This window comes from Cervus canadensis, chromosome 8 (assembly GCF_019320065.1).
Source record: "Cervus canadensis isolate Bull #8, Minnesota chromosome 8, ASM1932006v1, whole genome shotgun sequence".
Classification (NCBI taxonomy): domain Eukaryota; kingdom Metazoa; phylum Chordata; class Mammalia; order Artiodactyla; family Cervidae; genus Cervus; species Cervus canadensis.
The window spans coordinates 39,466,423-39,484,043 of NC_057393.1; the positions used below are offsets into that span (position 1 = coordinate 39,466,423).

General features: G+C 43.4%; 1 protein-coding gene across 1 annotated transcript; it reads left to right on the forward strand.

The window, feature by feature from the left end:
- The first annotated feature begins 407 nt into the window (after nucleotides 1-407).
- ACTA2 (actin alpha 2, smooth muscle) lies at nucleotides 408-17,537 on the forward strand. Its single transcript, XM_043476084.1, has 9 exons — nucleotides 408-450; nucleotides 4,005-4,159; nucleotides 5,534-5,662; nucleotides 8,613-8,723; nucleotides 10,733-10,817; nucleotides 11,199-11,360; nucleotides 13,072-13,263; nucleotides 14,570-14,751; nucleotides 17,246-17,537. The coding sequence occupies exons 2-9, from the start codon at nucleotides 4,031-4,033 to the stop codon at nucleotides 17,387-17,389; spliced, it is 1,134 nt and encodes a 377-aa protein (XP_043332019.1). The 5' UTR covers nucleotides 408-450; nucleotides 4,005-4,030; the 3' UTR covers nucleotides 17,390-17,537.
- The last annotated feature ends 84 nt before the right edge of the window (nucleotides 17,538-17,621 follow it).

Sequence of the window (17,621 nt, forward strand, 5' to 3'; positions counted from 1 at the left end):
CTCCTCAGAGGCTGCTTCTTTCTGTGCTCAGTTCATGAGGAAATGCCCCGAAACGCTAGCCTGACAGCCGGCTGGCATCTCCTGAGGAATGTGTGAACCGTGCCTGCAGATGCCCCCTGAGGCTTGCTCAGTATCTCTGGGCATTTCAGCAGTTGTTCTGAAGGCTGGGGGTGTTTATCTCCCACAGGCAGCTGAGCCGCCTCCCGTTTCATGAGCAGAGCAGTGGAATGCAGTGGAAGAGACCCAGGCCTCCGGCCACCCAGATTAGAGAGTTTTGTGCTGAGGTCCCTATATGGTTGTGTTAGACTCCACAGAGGGCTTGAGTCTGTCTTTGTTCCTTGTTTGGGAAGCCAGTGGGAGGGGAACAGGCCAAGGGGCTATATAACCCTCCAGGCTTCAGCTTTCCAGAACACCACCCAGAGCGGAGAAGCCCAGCTGAGCACTTTCAGGGTAAGTGGCACCGGCCCAGAGATGTGGCTTAGATTCCAGCAGCTCTGACATTTCCCAGTATAATCAGATGTCATCTATGGAGATTTTAGCCAGACTCACACACTCAGAAATGTTTGAATGAAGATTGTACTACTAACACTATTGTAACCTTTAGCTATAATTATCTAACCTCAAAAACAAAGCTGAGATGCAGCCTGTGTGGGGGAGGAAGGGGAGAGGAAGATGGAATGAAATCTATGAGTGTCACCTGCAAAATTTGTTTATACTAAACCAGCAGCCCCGGTCTTGCAGTGCATTTCAGAGGTGTAGTCTAGCTGTCTGCAATCAGCTACATGACGATGTATATTTAGACCCTGGAAACTCCAGTATCTGCTTGTGGTTCAGATTTGGTATGGGGATTTTTCACTGGACTGTACATTTGGTGCAACTACGGTGTCTGACAGTGGATTTTAGAACTGAACAGAGGTTAGTTGCCTAGCCTTTGATATTGGCTCTTTATGTATTTGCATCTGGGTTCCTCTGGCTCTCATTGGTGGTGTCTTCTATGGGAAAGTCTCTTGAGTGTAACCGTGAGCTTGCAGTTCAGGGTATATGCATCTCCCTTGGTTGGTTTGCAGCAGAGCATAGCAGGAACCCAGCTGAATCTTGGTGAATAAAGAGGGAGGGAGCTTGCATGCAACTGACAGCTGTTTGCATTTCAGCCTATGGGATGGTTTGCATTTCTCAGCCAGGCGGGACCACGGAGCCAGCCTCGCCACCCGAAGCTGATCTTCACTGTGAATCAGGGTTTGGCAGCTCCGGCACCGACTGGGGTTTTCATGCTAAGATTTTTCCTTCCATTTTGTGATTCATGACTAAATATGGTTTGTGTTTCAAGACCGTGGAGCTGGGAACTGCAGTGTTCCCCTCCCACTAACTCCTCATTTTTGGCACGAGATGCACTCCAGTCAGTTGGAGCAAACCCCCCTGACCTGGGTGCTGTTCCAACAGCAGACATTCTAGTGGGTTTTACCTAATTAGGAAATGCTTTGCTCCAAACCCAGCTGCTCATCAGGTTAGATAAGAGTTGTAAACCATTAAGCCAGCTTCTTTCTGGGGCATACAGATTTCTCTAACGACAGTGCTTGGTTTAGAGATTGAAAAATTCTTCCTAGACATCTTTTTTTTTTTCCAGTCAAATAAAAGCACATTTACTAAATTTTGAGATTTTCTTTTTCCTGCATATTGAGGGTCCAATCTATTTTTTTTCTGCAGTGCATTCTAACGCTCCCCCAAAACTTTCTCGCCCAAGGAAAGGGTTACTAAAGACATGTATTCCTGGTGTCCACACCATCACATTTTCAAAGTCTTCTAATTCTGAATATTTTATCCTGTTTTCAGCTCTTCTTTTGATTTGGAAGCTCTGCTTAGCACATCCAGAGAGGGTACTGATCTGGTGCTGGCCACCTCTGACACTTGCCTTGGACTGCTTCTTCTGCGTCGTCTCCCTAAATTTCTCACCTCTCTTCTTACTTCTTGATCTGCTAGGAAGGAAGCCAAGTCACATGACTGCCAAACACACTTCAGTGTCTGGAAAGGGAAGGGAAGGGTGGGAAAGGAAAGAGTCAGCCACTTATAAGTTACATTTTCTATTCTTACAAGTAGAATCTACAAGTTGAAGGTCTCTGTCCTAAGCCTGGAAGTAGTGTGGAAAGGAAGCCAAGACAAGAAATAAAAAGATCTGGATAATGATAATAATCACACAATAATTATAATTTAAATTAATAATTTTAAAATAGTATTTACTGAGAATTCATAATGTATATGTCACTATCAATTATTTTAAATGCTTTAAAATACCTAATCCCCATAAGACTCTATGTACTACACATGGGTTTTATTGTTCTTTCATAGATGGATAAAGAGACTGATTCAGAGATATTAAATAACTTACTAAATCACATAGCTTCTAAATGGCGAACTGCTAAGTCACTTCAGTCGTGTCCGACTCTGTGCGACCCCATCCCTGGGATTTTCCAGGCAAGAACACTGGAGTGGGTTGCCATTTCCTTCTCCAATGCAAAAAAGTGAAAAGTGAAAGTGAAGTCGCTCAGTCAGGTCTGACTCTTCGGGACCCCATGGACTGCAGCCTACCAGGCTCCTCCGCCCATGGGATTTTCCAGGCAAGAGTACTGGAGTGGGGTGCCATTGCCTTCTCCTCTAAATGGCGAAACCCACACTCACATCCAGGCAGTGAGACTCCAGGGTCCAAGACCATAATCATCGGGTGCTGTAATCTCTGTTGTCCCAGCTTTACCACTTTTGAGATCTGGACAAGTCACTTCAACTCCTTGAGTCTTGATTTCCTTGTCTGTCAGTTGGCAATGATAGTACATGTCCTGGATTTTAAGTTATGTCCTCTCAGGTGAGGTTCATGTTTTTTGGCAAATCACTTCCCCTGAGTTTTCTCATTTGTAGAAATGAGGGTATTAAACAAAAATGTTCTCTAATAAGCCTTCAATTTCCTAAATATTTAAGTTGTTACTTTTGCTCCAACCTTCCAAATTTTGTCATGGGATTCAAGCTTAAACGTGGGATATTTAAAATACTGTTTTCTTACTGAAACAATATATGCTCAATTTATTTAGAAAATATTACAGAACCCAGGGTTTCATGTAAAACACCTAGAATATCCACTTCAAAAATAATCCCCATCAACATCTTGGTAAATATGATTAATCTTTTTCAAGTGCATAACAATACATTTTTAATGGGATCATACAATGCTTACCTTTAGCCTAGTATTACATAAGAATGACCTGTAACTTATCCTTTTATTTATGTTTCTTAAGGACAATAGAACATTCTACTGCATGATATGTAATTTTTTGGACTCACTCTGCCTTGTTGGACTTAGAGGTTAGCAGTGATTTTTATTAATGGAATGACTGTGACCCCTAAAATTTTAAGCACCTCCGTAAGACGTTTTGGTTGGTTCCTCAGGGCTTTAATTTTACCCTTGTGTAAAATTAAAGTCCCCAGGATCCAAAAGAGAATATTCTTTTAAACATTTTTTTACATGAAACGTTTCAGTATTTCCAAAATTTCACATGCTGCTCATTCCTCAACATCTACTTTTTTGGAAAAAAATTTTAATTTATAGCATATCTAGAAAAATATGAGTATGGGTGTATACAGACAGCAAATTCTAGGTACTTCATTAACAAATGACAGGTGACTTGTCCCTGGGAGATCAGATCTCATGGACTGACATTCCATCTGTGCTCTGAAGTAGTTCATTCCTTCACTTGCTTAGTCAATCTTTAAAGTGCTTATGATGTTTCATAACACGTGATGTTCCTGCGCTGGAGAACTACTGTGTGAATGAAGTCTGAGTTTAAGATTAGTCTAACGAAAGTGCTGTGAGATAAATGGTGTGTTAGATAAGAATCGGCAGGGGGCGCTCTAGGAGTATAGAGGAGGAGTCTCAACTCCCGCTGGAAGGTGGGAGTGGTCAGGTAAGTTCCAAGACTGCTGGATCACACCTGCGTTGGCTTCCTCCCTGATCCCTTTAGGACCCTGTGAAGCAGCTCCAGCCGAGATGTGCGAGGAGGAGGACAGCACCGCCCTGGTGTGTGACAATGGCTCTGGGCTCTGTAAGGCCGGCTTTGCGGGGGATGATGCTCCCAGGGCTGTTTTCCCATCCATCGTGGGACGTCCTCGACATCAGGTGAGCAAAATTCTCTCTGAAGCAGAGAGAAACAAAGCCATATAGATTTGGTCCCTCTATGTCTCTGTGTCCATGGGTATTCATAGATTGTTGCTCTCTGCCCAGAAATTATGTAGCTTTGTTGGAAATGTACCTCTGATGACTGATGTCCAGAGATAAGTGCCAATTCCATATACATTGTTGACAGATTACCTGGTGGGAGACTTTTTTTTTTTTTCATAAATACAGAAAGTCTGACTTTTTTCCATAAATCCTTTTTGTCTAAATGTAACCGTGGTCATCAGCATCAGAAATATTTATGTGTTATCTGATGTATTCCATAGCTACTCTATGTAAAGAAACTACAGTAAAAGGTCAGGTTGCTCATTCTCAAAGAACCTAATGTGAAATGAAAGTAAGCATTGTTACCTAATGTAATTTTACACCTGTTAGGTGTCAGCGAAATACATGTGAATAGACATATGGTAATTTTACATAACATTATATAGAAAGAAAATATGGATGGCAGCCACAGGGTAAAAGGTGAGAGCTTCATCCCAGAAATTCTCCTTTCACATCAGAAATGTATTTTGCACACTGAGCCTATCTGATTGATAGTTAGGCTTTTGATTTGGCATCAATTCACAAGGAGACATAATAGAAGCCTTCCCCAGTGAAAGAACTCTCTCTCTTTGTTAAACTTTTACAGCCAAGATATTTTGCAAAAATCACTTCTTAAGGAACTTTAGGAGCCCCACCTGTTTTGCAATTCTGTCACTCCAATGCAATTTTAAATTTTAGTCATGAGGATTCTTTTTTTCTAAAGAGTCACATTAATGACTAAAAAAATGCATTCCACTAGTTTAGGCAGATAGTGTAATATTGATCATTATGATTTTATCTATTAGAAACTGAGTGGTCATTTGTAGAAATAATGCTTTTGCTTATAATGGTTAGATATGCTCTTGAGTAGGTGACAATTCCAAACGTACAGTTTAAAGGATTCATGAGAGGCAAAATGCCATTTAACTAATGTGTAAATTTTGTATATACATTCAACAAATAATGATGGAGTGCCAGATACATGCCAGGAAATTTGTCATAGTGGCGAACAAGACAGATACCGTCTTTGCTCTAAGCGAGCTCATGAAGGAACACAGAAGATAAATGACAAAGTCGCCTTACCCTCAAGGTTCTCTGCTATTTGTAGGCCTGTTCAGGCCTGTTTGAAATCACCTAAGGGATGTTTCCTAAGAGCTCAGTAACAATAGGATCAGCAGGTCATGGCTGGTACTGGAAGGATGTTCATTGCAATGATTTAACCCTTTGTGTCTGGACAGTAGTCAGTTCACCAGTTCTGAGAGAGGCTGACTTGTCATGTGTTGAACTTTTTAGGGGGTGATGGTGGGAATGGGACAGAAAGACAGCTACGTGGGCGATGAAGCACAGAGCAAAAGAGGAATCCTGACCCTGAAGTACCCGATAGAGCATGGCATCATCACCAACTGGGACGACATGGAGAAGGTACTGGGCGAGGCCTGAGTAGCTCCTGCGGCCCGGGTCTCAAACGTCTGGCTGCCGCTGGGGAGAAGAACAGGCTCACTTTGCCTGGTTGTGCTTTTACTTGTTGGTGTTCCTTCTAGATTTTTACTAACTGAATTTTAAAAATTCTGAACTTTATTTATTTATTTAAAAAAGCAAATTCCTTGACTAAGAGGGTTATAAACCAGTTAGAGGCAGATGGGCTTCCCAGGTGGCGCTAGTGGTGAAGAATCCGCCTGCCAGTGCAGGAGATGCAAGAGACGTGGGTTCATTCCCTGGGTGGGAAAGATCCCCTGGAGGAGGAAGTGGCAACCCACTCCAGTATTCTTGCCCGGAGAATCTCATGGACAGAGAAGCCCGGTGGGCCACAGTCCATGGGGTTGAAGAGAATCGGACACAACTGAGCGACTAAGCAGAGCACAGAGGGAGCTAGCTTTAAAAATGAGAACAGTCGTTCTTTGACAGTGGTGGGAATTATAGTCAATTGCTCAGACAACTGGCTTCCCTCCAAGGACAAGCACTGTTGGACTGCAAACAGGAGAACAAGGGATGGAAGAGCTGGGAAGAGCCTTCACCCACCCGTTCCTGAAAGTTTTTCATTAATTTACCCTGAACATTAAAAAAAGCTAGTTGTTCTTTTTTTTTTTTGCTTTTAGTTTTCTCTGTAGAAAAGGGGCTGTGACATTGTATGTTTGGTACATTCCTAAAATGTCCCTCAACATAGGAAGCACAAGCAACCAACACAAATTTTTAAATAAACAGTTCAAAAAGCTATCTCCCTGAGTTGCATTAAGTTGAAGTCTTTCTCTCCCAGACCCATAGAGAAGAGCTAATGAGAAGCGTTAAACCCGAGGGTTTTGATATTTGCTCTCAAGCATCATGGAAACAAAGTGATCAAAGAAAAGGCAGAAGAAATAATGAGAAAGTGACTTAAAATTTTTAAATGCAGCAAATATGTTAGAACCAGAAAATCTGGACTTTTATGTATCTGTCAGCTCCACACACACAGACGCACACATACTCTCACGATTTTAAAAGAAACTAGTGTTGCTAGAATTTATCAGTGATAATGTTGAAACCTCTGCTGCTCTACAAAAAAATGTGTTTCATTATGTTTGCTGAGTCTAAGAGTCTGGATTTGGTTAAGACTGCAGTAGGCACTGAGGAGGAGATAATAGTAGTGATGAGAAAATTTGCTTTTAAGACTTTCTCCATGGAGCTGGCAGCATCACAGAAGGGATACACCTGGAGAAAAACAAATGAAGCATACTGTCATTTCTAAAATGTAAAGTGTCTTCTGGAGAGAGAGAGAGAAGAAGAGAGACAGAGTGGGGAGAGATAGAGATTGGTTGGTTTCTAACGATGTTTTAGAGTATCCATGGTATATAATAAGATTGGCAGCGTTTCTTCTCTTTTTTTTTTTTTTTTAATTTCCTGGGCACTGTGCCGCTTTTACTCCATCAAAGGAATAGAACTTTCAGGAGTCTCATTTCCTTTCTAGAAACCGCAAACTCAAAACCAAAGAAACTGCAACAAGATAAAGAATCTTTAAAGTCAATCTAGCTTTTGTTAATGTACAGACTTTCACTAGCAGTTCTTGTTTTTATTTTGTTTTAATTCTGAGTGAATTTAATATTTCAGGCACTAGCCGAGAATTTTGGGGCTTTTAAAAATAATTAATCAACTGAACTCTTTTCACAATGGTTTGTTCTTTATGGCATCCAGGGTTAAAAAGGATGCTTACAGAGAACTCTACTCAATATTCTACAATAACCTATATGGCAAAAGAATTTGAAAAAAATATATATATATGTATAACTGAATCACTCATCTGTATATCTGAAACTAACACAATATTGTAAATTGATTATACTCCAATATAAAATAAAAATTAAATTACAAAAAGAAACAGCTCAGAAAATAAAAATAAAGAGCATGCTTAACCTTGAAGCAAACACAAGCATGTTCAAAGTACATCATGCTAGAAACAGGCCCTGGCTTTTTGGGGAAACACCTGAAGGCCAAGGTCTGTCCATGAATGAAAGGTCCAGTGTGTGCCAGCCAAGGTAAGCTTCTTTCAACCCTGGGGAGCAAAGAGAGGAATGAAGGGGTGGAAAAATTCCCTTAAATATTAAAAATAACCATTAGGTTTTCAGATCTGCTTCATTCATCCATTCATATATTCATTCATTTGTCCTTTTACTTGCTACACTAAGTCATTTGCCCATGAATACTAATTAAAATGGGGGCTTCCCTGTGGCTCAGCAGTAAAGCTCCCGCTTGCAATGCAGGAGACATCAGAGATATGGGTTTGATCCCTGGCTCAGGCAGGTCCCCTGGAGGAGGAAATGGAAACCCACTCCAGTATTCTTGCCAGGAAAATCCTATGGATAGAGGAGCCTCGTGGGCTACAGTCCACGGGCTTGCAAAGGGTTGGACATGACTTAGTGAGCACCAGCGGGTAAAGAAGATATAGTTGAATAATGGCAGCATTTGCTCTGGGCCAGGCACTGGGCTAAATAGTAACTCTAGGGTTCCCTGATTTAAGTCTCACAAAGACATGAATTATTTTTATATTCCCCATGGACAGATTGTTGCAGAGAAGGGTTAAAATTTGCCTACGCTCATATTACCAAGAAGTGCTTAAGCCAGGATTTGAACCCAGGTTTCACTCCAGAGCCTATGTCCTTAACCACTACCCTACCCTGCCTCGTAGACCTGGGTGTGGGTTTTTGCTCATTCACTTACGAAGTGTGAATTCTCAGGTAGGTTCCTTGTAGTCTTTACGCCTGAGTCTCTGCACGTGTAAAAACGTGGACACATAATGAGCACTTGTGTTTGGACCTGGTTTCATGTGCTCATTCTGGTCCCTTTTTGCGGACTGTCGTGCCTCTGCTGTGTCTCATTGCTGTGCTTTTTCTTGGTCCCCTAGATCTGGCACCACTCTTTCTACAATGAGCTTCGTGTTGCCCCTGAAGAGCATCCAACCCTGCTCACTGAGGCACCCCTGAACCCCAAGGCCAACCGGGAGAAAATGACCCAGGTAAATACCACTCTAGGACCCAGCACTTTGGGGCTTGGAGGAAGTCCTTGAAGGGGGTTGTACAGAATAGCAGATAAAAGGCCCACCCAACAGTCCTCTCACAGGCTGACAACTTTCCTGGATTCCCAAGGCCACAGGCATCAGACATCCTTACTGCAGGAATGGCCCCTTGACTCCAAGAGCAATAGGAAATTTTCCAGATTTAACTGAAAAGGCCACATGTTTAGGTTTAAAACTTCTAAGGAGAAGTCATTTCAAAATGCAGGATAACATACAATGGGGAATTTTGGTCCTAGAGTCAGATCCCAGTTTGAAAATTCGATCTGTCACTTATCAGCTGTGTGACTTTAAAATAGCCACTTAATTTTCATAGACTCAGTTTCCTTGTCCATATATTGAGAATAATATTACTACTATTGTTTTTCAAGTGATTTGAAGATTAATGAGACAAATGCTAAATGTGTTTCATGGTACCTGGTATGATAAACACTAAACAGGTATTTATTATTATCTTTATTGTGACTTTCTGAAGCTCAGAGACTTTGGAACAGGAGACCATCTATTCCATCATCCAGACAAAGTTTCCAGTTTGGATGAGCAGCTTAATACATACACCTAGTGTCAACTTCATGCTTGTTATGGTTAAGCAGTGGGCTAAGCATTTTATACAGATTGTCTCTTTAAATCTTAACTTAAAGCATGAGCTATGATTATCCTAATAATATAAATGAAGGCTTCCCTGGTGGCTCAGTTGGTAAAGAATCTTGCCAGCAATTCAGGAGACCCAAGTTCTCTTCCTGGGTCAGGAAGATCCCCTGGGGAAGGAAATAGTAACCCACTCCAGTATTCTTGCCTGGAAAATCCCATGGACAAAGGAGCGTGGTGGGCTATACTCCATGGGGTTGTAAGACTCAGACTTAGCAACTAAACCACTGCCAATATAAATGAAGAATTTGAGACTCAAGTACATTAGGTGATGGTCCCAAGGTCACACAGCTAGAAGTGTCAGAGCTTGAATTTGGCCCACAATCTTTTGACCTCAGAGAATAATAAACATAAATACTGCAGAGCCTTTTTCTTGGAAGAGCTCTGGATGCCTCATCAACACACTAGCAGCTGTTCTCTGCTGGGGAACATCTGAGTGTCTGGAAAGGACTTATGACCCAAGAGATGCTGTTTCTTAAGGGAGCTTTTTTCCCAGTGAATGGTAAAAATGAATAGGTGGGAATTATGGCCGTCTAGCAAACTATGCTAGATGTTCACTCTGGTTAAATGGACCAGAGAGGGTTTTGTAGATGGAGATACGGAGGCCTATGGGCATCTCCGTGGGCATACATTTCTAACTCGTGAGCTGGAAGGGCTCTGGCGCTAACTATGCTCTGGATGGCATGAACTGCCACATCAACATTCATATTTGGTTCTCTGTTACCATCAGGCAGTCTTTTCTTCCAGCAACCAGGACTCCTTCACTGCCGCTAGAATGGCCTCAGACTCTAGGGCTGACATTGACCCAGCAACTACAGAAAAAAGTTGAACAGATTAAATGGAATCTCAGACAGACCACAGAATGGGGTTCATTTCAACCAGTCTGAGCTTCAGTGGTTTAGGCTCCGTGCTTTCACTGTTCAGGGCCTGGGTTCGATCCCTGGTTGGGGAACAAAGATCCCGCAGGCCGTCCACATTAGTCAGTTGTTAGTTTGGTGAATTCTCCAGGTCACGTTCAAGTCAGGGCCAGGACCAGAAACTAGAGCCTCCGTATACCTGGCTGGTCATGTGTGCACACTGTCCCTCCCACCCCCCATGACACCAGGTCACCGGTATGGTGGTCTCTCCATTCACACCTTCCTTTCTCCTTGACCCATAACCAAGGCTTCTCTGACCTCCTTGGCCTTAGTTTCCTCTACCCAGAACCAGGCCGGCCCATCTGCAGGCATCGGCAAGATGCTCTCTTGTGCATTCTTGGTGATACTGGCAGCATCATTAACTCATCTCTTTGGCTTGCTTTGCAGATTATGTTTGAGACTTTCAATGTCCCAGCCATGTATGTGGCTATTCAGGCGGTGCTGTCGCTCTATGCCTCTGGACGTACAACTGGTAGGTGGCTGGGCAGGGTGAAAGCCCTGGTTGAGTACACCATCAGTTACAGGATTGAATGGTTTATGAACACGTGTGTTGTGATGGACTGGGGGTTATTTAGAACTGACAGAGTTAACTCCTGCCCCTTGAGGGCTTCTTCTCACCTTTAAAAATAAGCCCTTTAACTTGTATTTCCAGGAGGACTTCTATTGTTTCCCTCTTCCTGTTCTTTTTTTTTTTTTCCTTTTCTTTTCCTAGCCCTGCCTTAACTCTCTTTTCCTATCAAATGCCTTCTTTCCTTTCAAATAAAAGGCTTAGAAATTCCCCTTCTACTAGACCAGTAAGTGACCATACACCAGTTCCCCTGGTTGACTTTTATCCTGCACAACTGTCCCCCAGGCATTGTGCTGGACTCTGGAGATGGTGTCACCCACAACGTGCCCATCTATGAGGGCTACGCCCTGCCCCACGCCATCATGCGTCTGGACCTGGCTGGCCGAGATCTCACCGACTACCTCATGAAGATCCTGACCGAGCGAGGCTATTCCTTCGTGACCACCGGTGAGGCCTGAGGGACAGAAAGGGAGGGGGCATAGGGGCGGGGTGTTCTTCCCTGACGTGGTGACTATCCGAGGAAACTATGGGAGGGAGCCTTGCAGGTAGGGAGACCTGACTCTAATGCCCAGGGCAAAACTCTGAGTATTTTGCTATGTGTAATCGCAAAACGATTACACCATTTCCTGGAGAAGAATAGTTTTAACCATCAGGTATTATGAGCTAGTCAGAGTTGCAGTATTTGAACATTTTTTAAATCTCTTCCATTCACACATAGAGACTGAAAATAAGGGAGGAATTGGGAGATTGAGATCAACATATATACACTACTGATCCTATGTGGAAAGTAGATAGCTAATTAGAACCTGCTCTATAGCACAGGGAACTCTACTTGATACTCCACCGTGACCTGAATAGGAAGGAAATCCAAAGAAAAAGGGAATTATATGTTTACGTATAGCGGAACCACTTTGGTGTGCAGTGGAAACTGGTACAACATTGTAAAGCAACTATATTCCAAAAAACTTAATTTATAAAGAGCCTGAAAATAGTATGGCATGGTGATTGGCAGTCTTTGGAGACATCTTGACAGGGCTCGGGTCCCAGTTCTGCCACTCACTAGCTGTGCGACCTTGGACTAAATGCCCAAGTCCACCAAGCCATAGGCTCTCCATCTGTAAAATGGGAGTGATCATTTACTCTTTCTCACAAGGATGTTGGGAGTAGTAAATGAGATCATGCACGTGGAATTCCTGGTTCTGAGGAAGCATGAGATACTTGTTAGTGATTAGTAATACCAACCCAGCAGACAATGGCATGTTTGTCTTCCGACTAAACTGGCGGCCTTGATCTCTCTCTATGAGAGGCAGAGGCAGACAGTCCTAGAGACATCAGGACGAACTCAGTGCCCTGGCTGCCTGCCCTTCCCTCACCAATTTGCTCTTGTCCAAATGTTCAGGTTTCTGGACCTGCCCAAGACTTATCCTAGACTCTAAATTTGAGCCCTGATGATTTAAAAATCTCCTTCTGGGGTAGAGAGTTGAATGAATTCTGACCCTTCTCTGCCCACTCTGAGGAATTCCAAGATGCCTCCAAAAAGTTGCCAGGGGCCTGGATAACACCAATAGTTTAGAACTTCAGAGGACAGGAGTCGGAAAGGGGTCTGTCCACCCACTTCTTCCATGCACCACTGGGACCTTCTCTACCGGGACTGGTCCTGGGTCTCTTTCTGGAAGGTGATGAGTTTTCCAAGGACTTGAGTTGGAATCCACCTGGGTCAGACAACATGGGTCTTCAGAGCTTTTTAAAACTGTAGGTGCTTCTAAGGGACTGTTTTGGCATGAATCTTCCTGGTCAACTGAAAATAATAAACTGTTGTATCGCACGTATAACAGAGAGTCATTAATTTATCATGCAACAAAGTTAACGTCCAAAAGGATTCCTGCTCTTTGTCTGTCACTAGCCAGCTCATTTTCATCCTGTCATGCACTGTCCGGACATTATCTGCTTAGAAGTTTCTCTGTGTGAAGCACTTTGCTGGGAAGAGAAGTGGTTCCCTAGTGGACCTCTCATTTAACTGTCCTCATGGATTTGGGGTTGCAGAATAGAATATACACTTTCAGGGGAGAAACCTGTATTGGAAGACAGTAGGGCAGGTGGATTTTTACCACCCGTGCAAATCTCAAGGTTGGCCACCATGTTTGTATCTCATTGACAGCTGAGCGTGAGATTGTCCGGGACATCAAGGAGAAACTGTGCTACGTAGCCCTGGACTTTGAGAATGAGATGGCCACTGCCGCATCCTCCTCCTCCCTCGAGAAGAGCTATGAGCTGCCTGATGGGCAGGTGATCACCATCGGGAATGAGCGTTTCCGCTGCCCTGAGACCCTGTTCCAGCCCTCATTCATCGGTAGGCAGCCCACCCGGGAGAGCCTCCTCCTCTCCTTCCACCAGCCGGTCTCAGCCCCCAGCACCCTTCTGCGTGTGGCAACATGTGACAGGGGCCACAAAGCCAAGGGTGCCTCTGAGCCAGGGCAAGGGAAAGAATGTCACATTTTTAAAGTGAGAAGACATCAAGAAGCCATGAAAGGAGTTTTCTTCTTAAGAAAACATCGTCTAGGTTGTAGTCTAGCTGAAGCATTCTTGGTGTATGGTTTATGGTGAAAGAATCAGATACTGTCCATGCTTAGGAGACAGCGGAGCCACCAGAAGGATGGGTTGAATGCTGAGTCTGGAAATAATAGGGGAAAAGAAAAATGGAAATGTCTGTTCCTACATTAGCATTGACCTTGGGAGACAGGTTAGCATAGTTGTTTATAGAGGGGTGAGCCTGGGTGTGAATCTTAGTTCTCCTTTCATAATTTTGCTTCCTGGAGCCTCATCTTTAAATGTAAAATTTTACATTTAAAATGTAAATGTAAATGTAAAATGTCTTCATTTGTAAAATGTGTCCTCATCTTTAAAATGAGATGTGTGTGGGGGCGGAGTCACTAAGTGCCCTCAATGCTGATTAGATATTCAGTTCAGTTCAGTTGAGTTGCTCAGTCGTGTCCGACTCTTTGCGACCCCATGGACTGTAGCACGCCAGGCCTCCCTTTCCATCACCAACTCCCGGAGTTTACCCAGACTCATATTGACAGTAATCAATTACTAAGCATGATTAGTATTATATCATAAAACTGTAAAAGATGAAGAGCCATCTGGAAGTTCTTTTCATGTCAGAAATTAACAAGAAATTCAGACAAAAAAATATTATCAAGATTGAAGAAAAATGAGGCTTTGCCCAAATAAAGTGAAGCATATTTCAAATGTTCCAGCACCATTTAGCTTTGAGGGGTGAGGACAAGACAGCAGTAAAGGAGAGATTTAGGAGTTCTGAGCAAAAGCTGTGGTGTTAGCTCAGCCTGGGACCTTCTCAAGGCTTTGGGAATTTGAAGGCTTTGCCTTTTATTTGAATCACTTATAGTAGTGAGTCTATTAAGACTTAGGACTGTGATATTGTAGCCTCTCACCCTTTCAGAGATGCCGAAGCAGGGCTTCCTCCCTAGACAAATGGTAGGAGGACATGGGACACTTCAAGTGTCTTTCAGTCCTGAGATGGTGGCTCCTGCCAAGCTGTGGTCCAGTGTAAGATCATCCAGTTGCTCATATCGTCTTCCATGTCAGCCTGGGTTTTCTTTATCACCCAAGGACAACAACCTGTGTCTCTTTTCCAGGGATGGAGTCTGCTGGCATCCATGAGACCACGTACAACAGCATCATGAAGTGTGATATTGATATCAGGAAGGACCTCTATGCTAACAACGTCCTCTCCGGGGGTACCACCATGTACCCCGGCATTGCTGATCGCATGCAGAAAGAGATCACGGCCCTGGCCCCCAGCACCATGAAGATCAAGGTAAAGTTCTGTGATAGACCCTTATATGCTGCTGGCAATGCCAAGTTTATAACCAGAAGTGAAGGATTCTTCAGAGGCTACATCTTGATTGCATACACTTATGGGTCTTAGAGCTAGGCAGTGGGTAAAAGTCCTCAAGTATCATACTTTTCAGGGTCTAAGTCAGTTCCATTCATAGAGGAGTTGAATTATCTTGTACAAAGTTTAATCAATACTTATCTATGTCAGTCAGCTACTTTCAGCAGATGCAGGAAAAGGTCAATAGAGCCACTCATGTGCCCATATCTCATTGAAATACACAATACATTTGTTTTTCCTCATCATGAAAGTAGTGCATCTCATGTATAGATCATTATAAACATTACAGATGAGCCAGACCTTTCTAAACAGGTATAAATCCTGTTTAGAATTCAGTAGTATACTCTTCTTTCAGTACTAAATGTGATTCCATCTCAGCAGCCAGGAATCAGAACTTTATCTTCATCTCTCTTTCTGATGCCCCTTTTGAAACAAGTGCTCCAAAGTGCAGCATGACCCCAGGATGGCCAGACTCACTCCATGAGCCAGCAGGACCCCTATGTTGTGTGCGTTTTGAGTCAGTCAGAGGAACTCAGATTAAAAGGCTATCATTCTTTGGAGGCAAGCTAACATGTGGCTGGTGACTTCGCAAAGGATACTGTTACTCTGAAATCAGGAAGCCAGGCTGGGACCCTCTGATCCATGTCCCAGGGAGCGGGAGAAAGGGCCGTCGGGGTGCAGTTCACACACACGACAGGCATTCAGACAAGTTCTCTGTTATTTGCACTCCCATCTCCTTTTTTATGGAAAGAGTCTGCAGCTAACATAACAGGGTGTGCTAGACTGAAGCACACTCTCTCTCCGCATTACAGGCGAGGAAGGACTGTGGAGTGAGAGAGAGGCTGTTTTCTGAGGATGTGTGTTTCTCAGATGATAGACACCCAGCCAGAGTTGGGTAGTTTCTAGTTCTCCAATCCTGGAGTCTTGAATAGAAATAAGTGTAGAATTTTGAGTTCCAGTGTGGTGAGAGCAAACCATTGAAAACATGGGACAGTAAGATGATGACATTATGGGAAATTGAAACTGAATGGGGTTGGGGGTCGTCTGTAGGGATTCTGTACTGTCTGTACCACTCATATGTAAATCTAAAAGTATCTAAAACTGAAAGGTTATTTCCAAAACAAAACAGAAAGAAAAAACACCTGGGAGAGGTCCAGGTTTGCATATTGGGTGTGACATGTGTGTATCATGTGTGTGTGTGTGAGACCAAGGTCAATTACTTAAGCCTCACTCAGTCTGTTTCCTCATTTAGAATATGGGACAGATTCAGTACTTACTCTTTAAAGTGGTTATGAAGATTAAATGAGATAGTACATGTAAAATGCTGGGCAAAGTGCTTGGCAGATAAGTGCTCAGTAAATATCAGCTACTTGTATTAAAAATAAATGTTCAACCAGAGCTCAAGGAATAAAGAGAAATTAAACCCTTTCACCACAGTTTCAGAAATATCTTATCTATTGGCCAATTGTCAATATTTATTTCTACCTAAGTATCCAAATCTGATGTGGAATTTAGACTTACTCATCTCTAGCTAGTTTTAGACCCAGAGAGCAGAGGTCAAAGTAGACGAACCCTTGTTCAGAATCACTGCTCTCTGGGCCTAAACCATTCATTGATTTAAGAAACATCAACATGTCCTTGCGTGCCAGGCCCGTTCATGCAGGTAGCGCCAGCCAATGCAAGCTTAGCTGAGACCTATCCCAGGGGTATCTTCATCCCAGCAATGGACCCCTCAGTGTTAAACAGTGCATCTTGGTAGACTTGATCAGGTCTTACAGTAAGTTCCTTTATGGTCAGAAATTCTGACCCAGTGAAAAGTTCCCCTTGAAGTTGCTGGTGTTTGTGTCCACAGAGTGTACGTGTTGCGCTGAGCTCTGAAGAACAGCTGATAGGAATCAGGGACAATGTCAGGGCTTCGTGGAGGTTGTGTAGAATTGGGGGCCAACTTTCCGTTTGCCTGATGGTAGACTGAATGAAGCTGAAGTGTCAGAAGTTTCCAAGTAGATAGTTTAGCAGCAGTCCCCAACCTTTTTGGCATCAGGGACCAGTTTCGTGGAAGACTATTTTTTCCACGGACTGCGGGTTAGGGGATGGTTTCGGGATGATTCAAGTGCATTTCATTTATTGTGTGCATTATTTCTGCTGTTAGTACATTAGCTCCACCTCAGATCATCAGGCATTAGATCCCAAGGGTTAGTGACCCCTGGTACAAAAGGAAGCCGGGAAACCAAAGGTGCTCATTGAGGAATCTCTAAATCCACAACTATTCACACCCCATGGGTTAGGGTTCAATTTCAGCATCTAACAGCCAAGACTGTCCCATGAAACTTCAGCCGGGGCCACAAATCCTGACCATGCTGGAATCCCCAATTCCCCTCCTAGTGCACTAATGGCCCTTTCTCATCCTGACCAACAGATCATCGCCCCTCCCGAGCGCAAATACTCTGTATGGATTGGTGGCTCCATCCTGGCCTCCCTGTCCACCTTCCAGCAGATGTGGATCAGCAAACAGGAGTACGATGAGGCCGGGCCATCCATCGTCCACCGCAAATGTTTCTAAGGCGCTGCCCTGCTCTCTGTCTGTCTCTATACACACTGTGAATGTTCTGTGGAATAATGCCTTCAATTCTTTTCCAAATCATTCCTAGCCCAAGCTCTGACTCGTTACCTATGTGTTTTTTAATAAATCTGAGATATGTTACCTGTAATCTGTAGCCTTGGCTTCGGATCAGCATCAGGCTGATCACGTGGTTTTTGTTAGCTGGACCTCACCTGTTATGGAGTGGCTCCCT

Excerpts from the sequence above, each read along its gene's own strand:
- ACTA2 (XM_043476084.1), top strand. The coding sequence starts at position 4,031 with ATGTGCGAGGAGGAGGACAGCACCGCCCTGGTGTGTGACAATGGCTCT. Across the intron at positions 13,264-14,569 it reads GTTCCAGCCCTCATTCATCG|GGATGGAGTCTGCTGGCATC; the intron begins GTAGGCAGCCCA and ends TCTCTTTTCCAG. Across the intron at positions 14,752-17,245 it reads CCAGCACCATGAAGATCAAG|ATCATCGCCCCTCCCGAGCG; the intron begins GTAAAGTTCTGT and ends CCTGACCAACAG.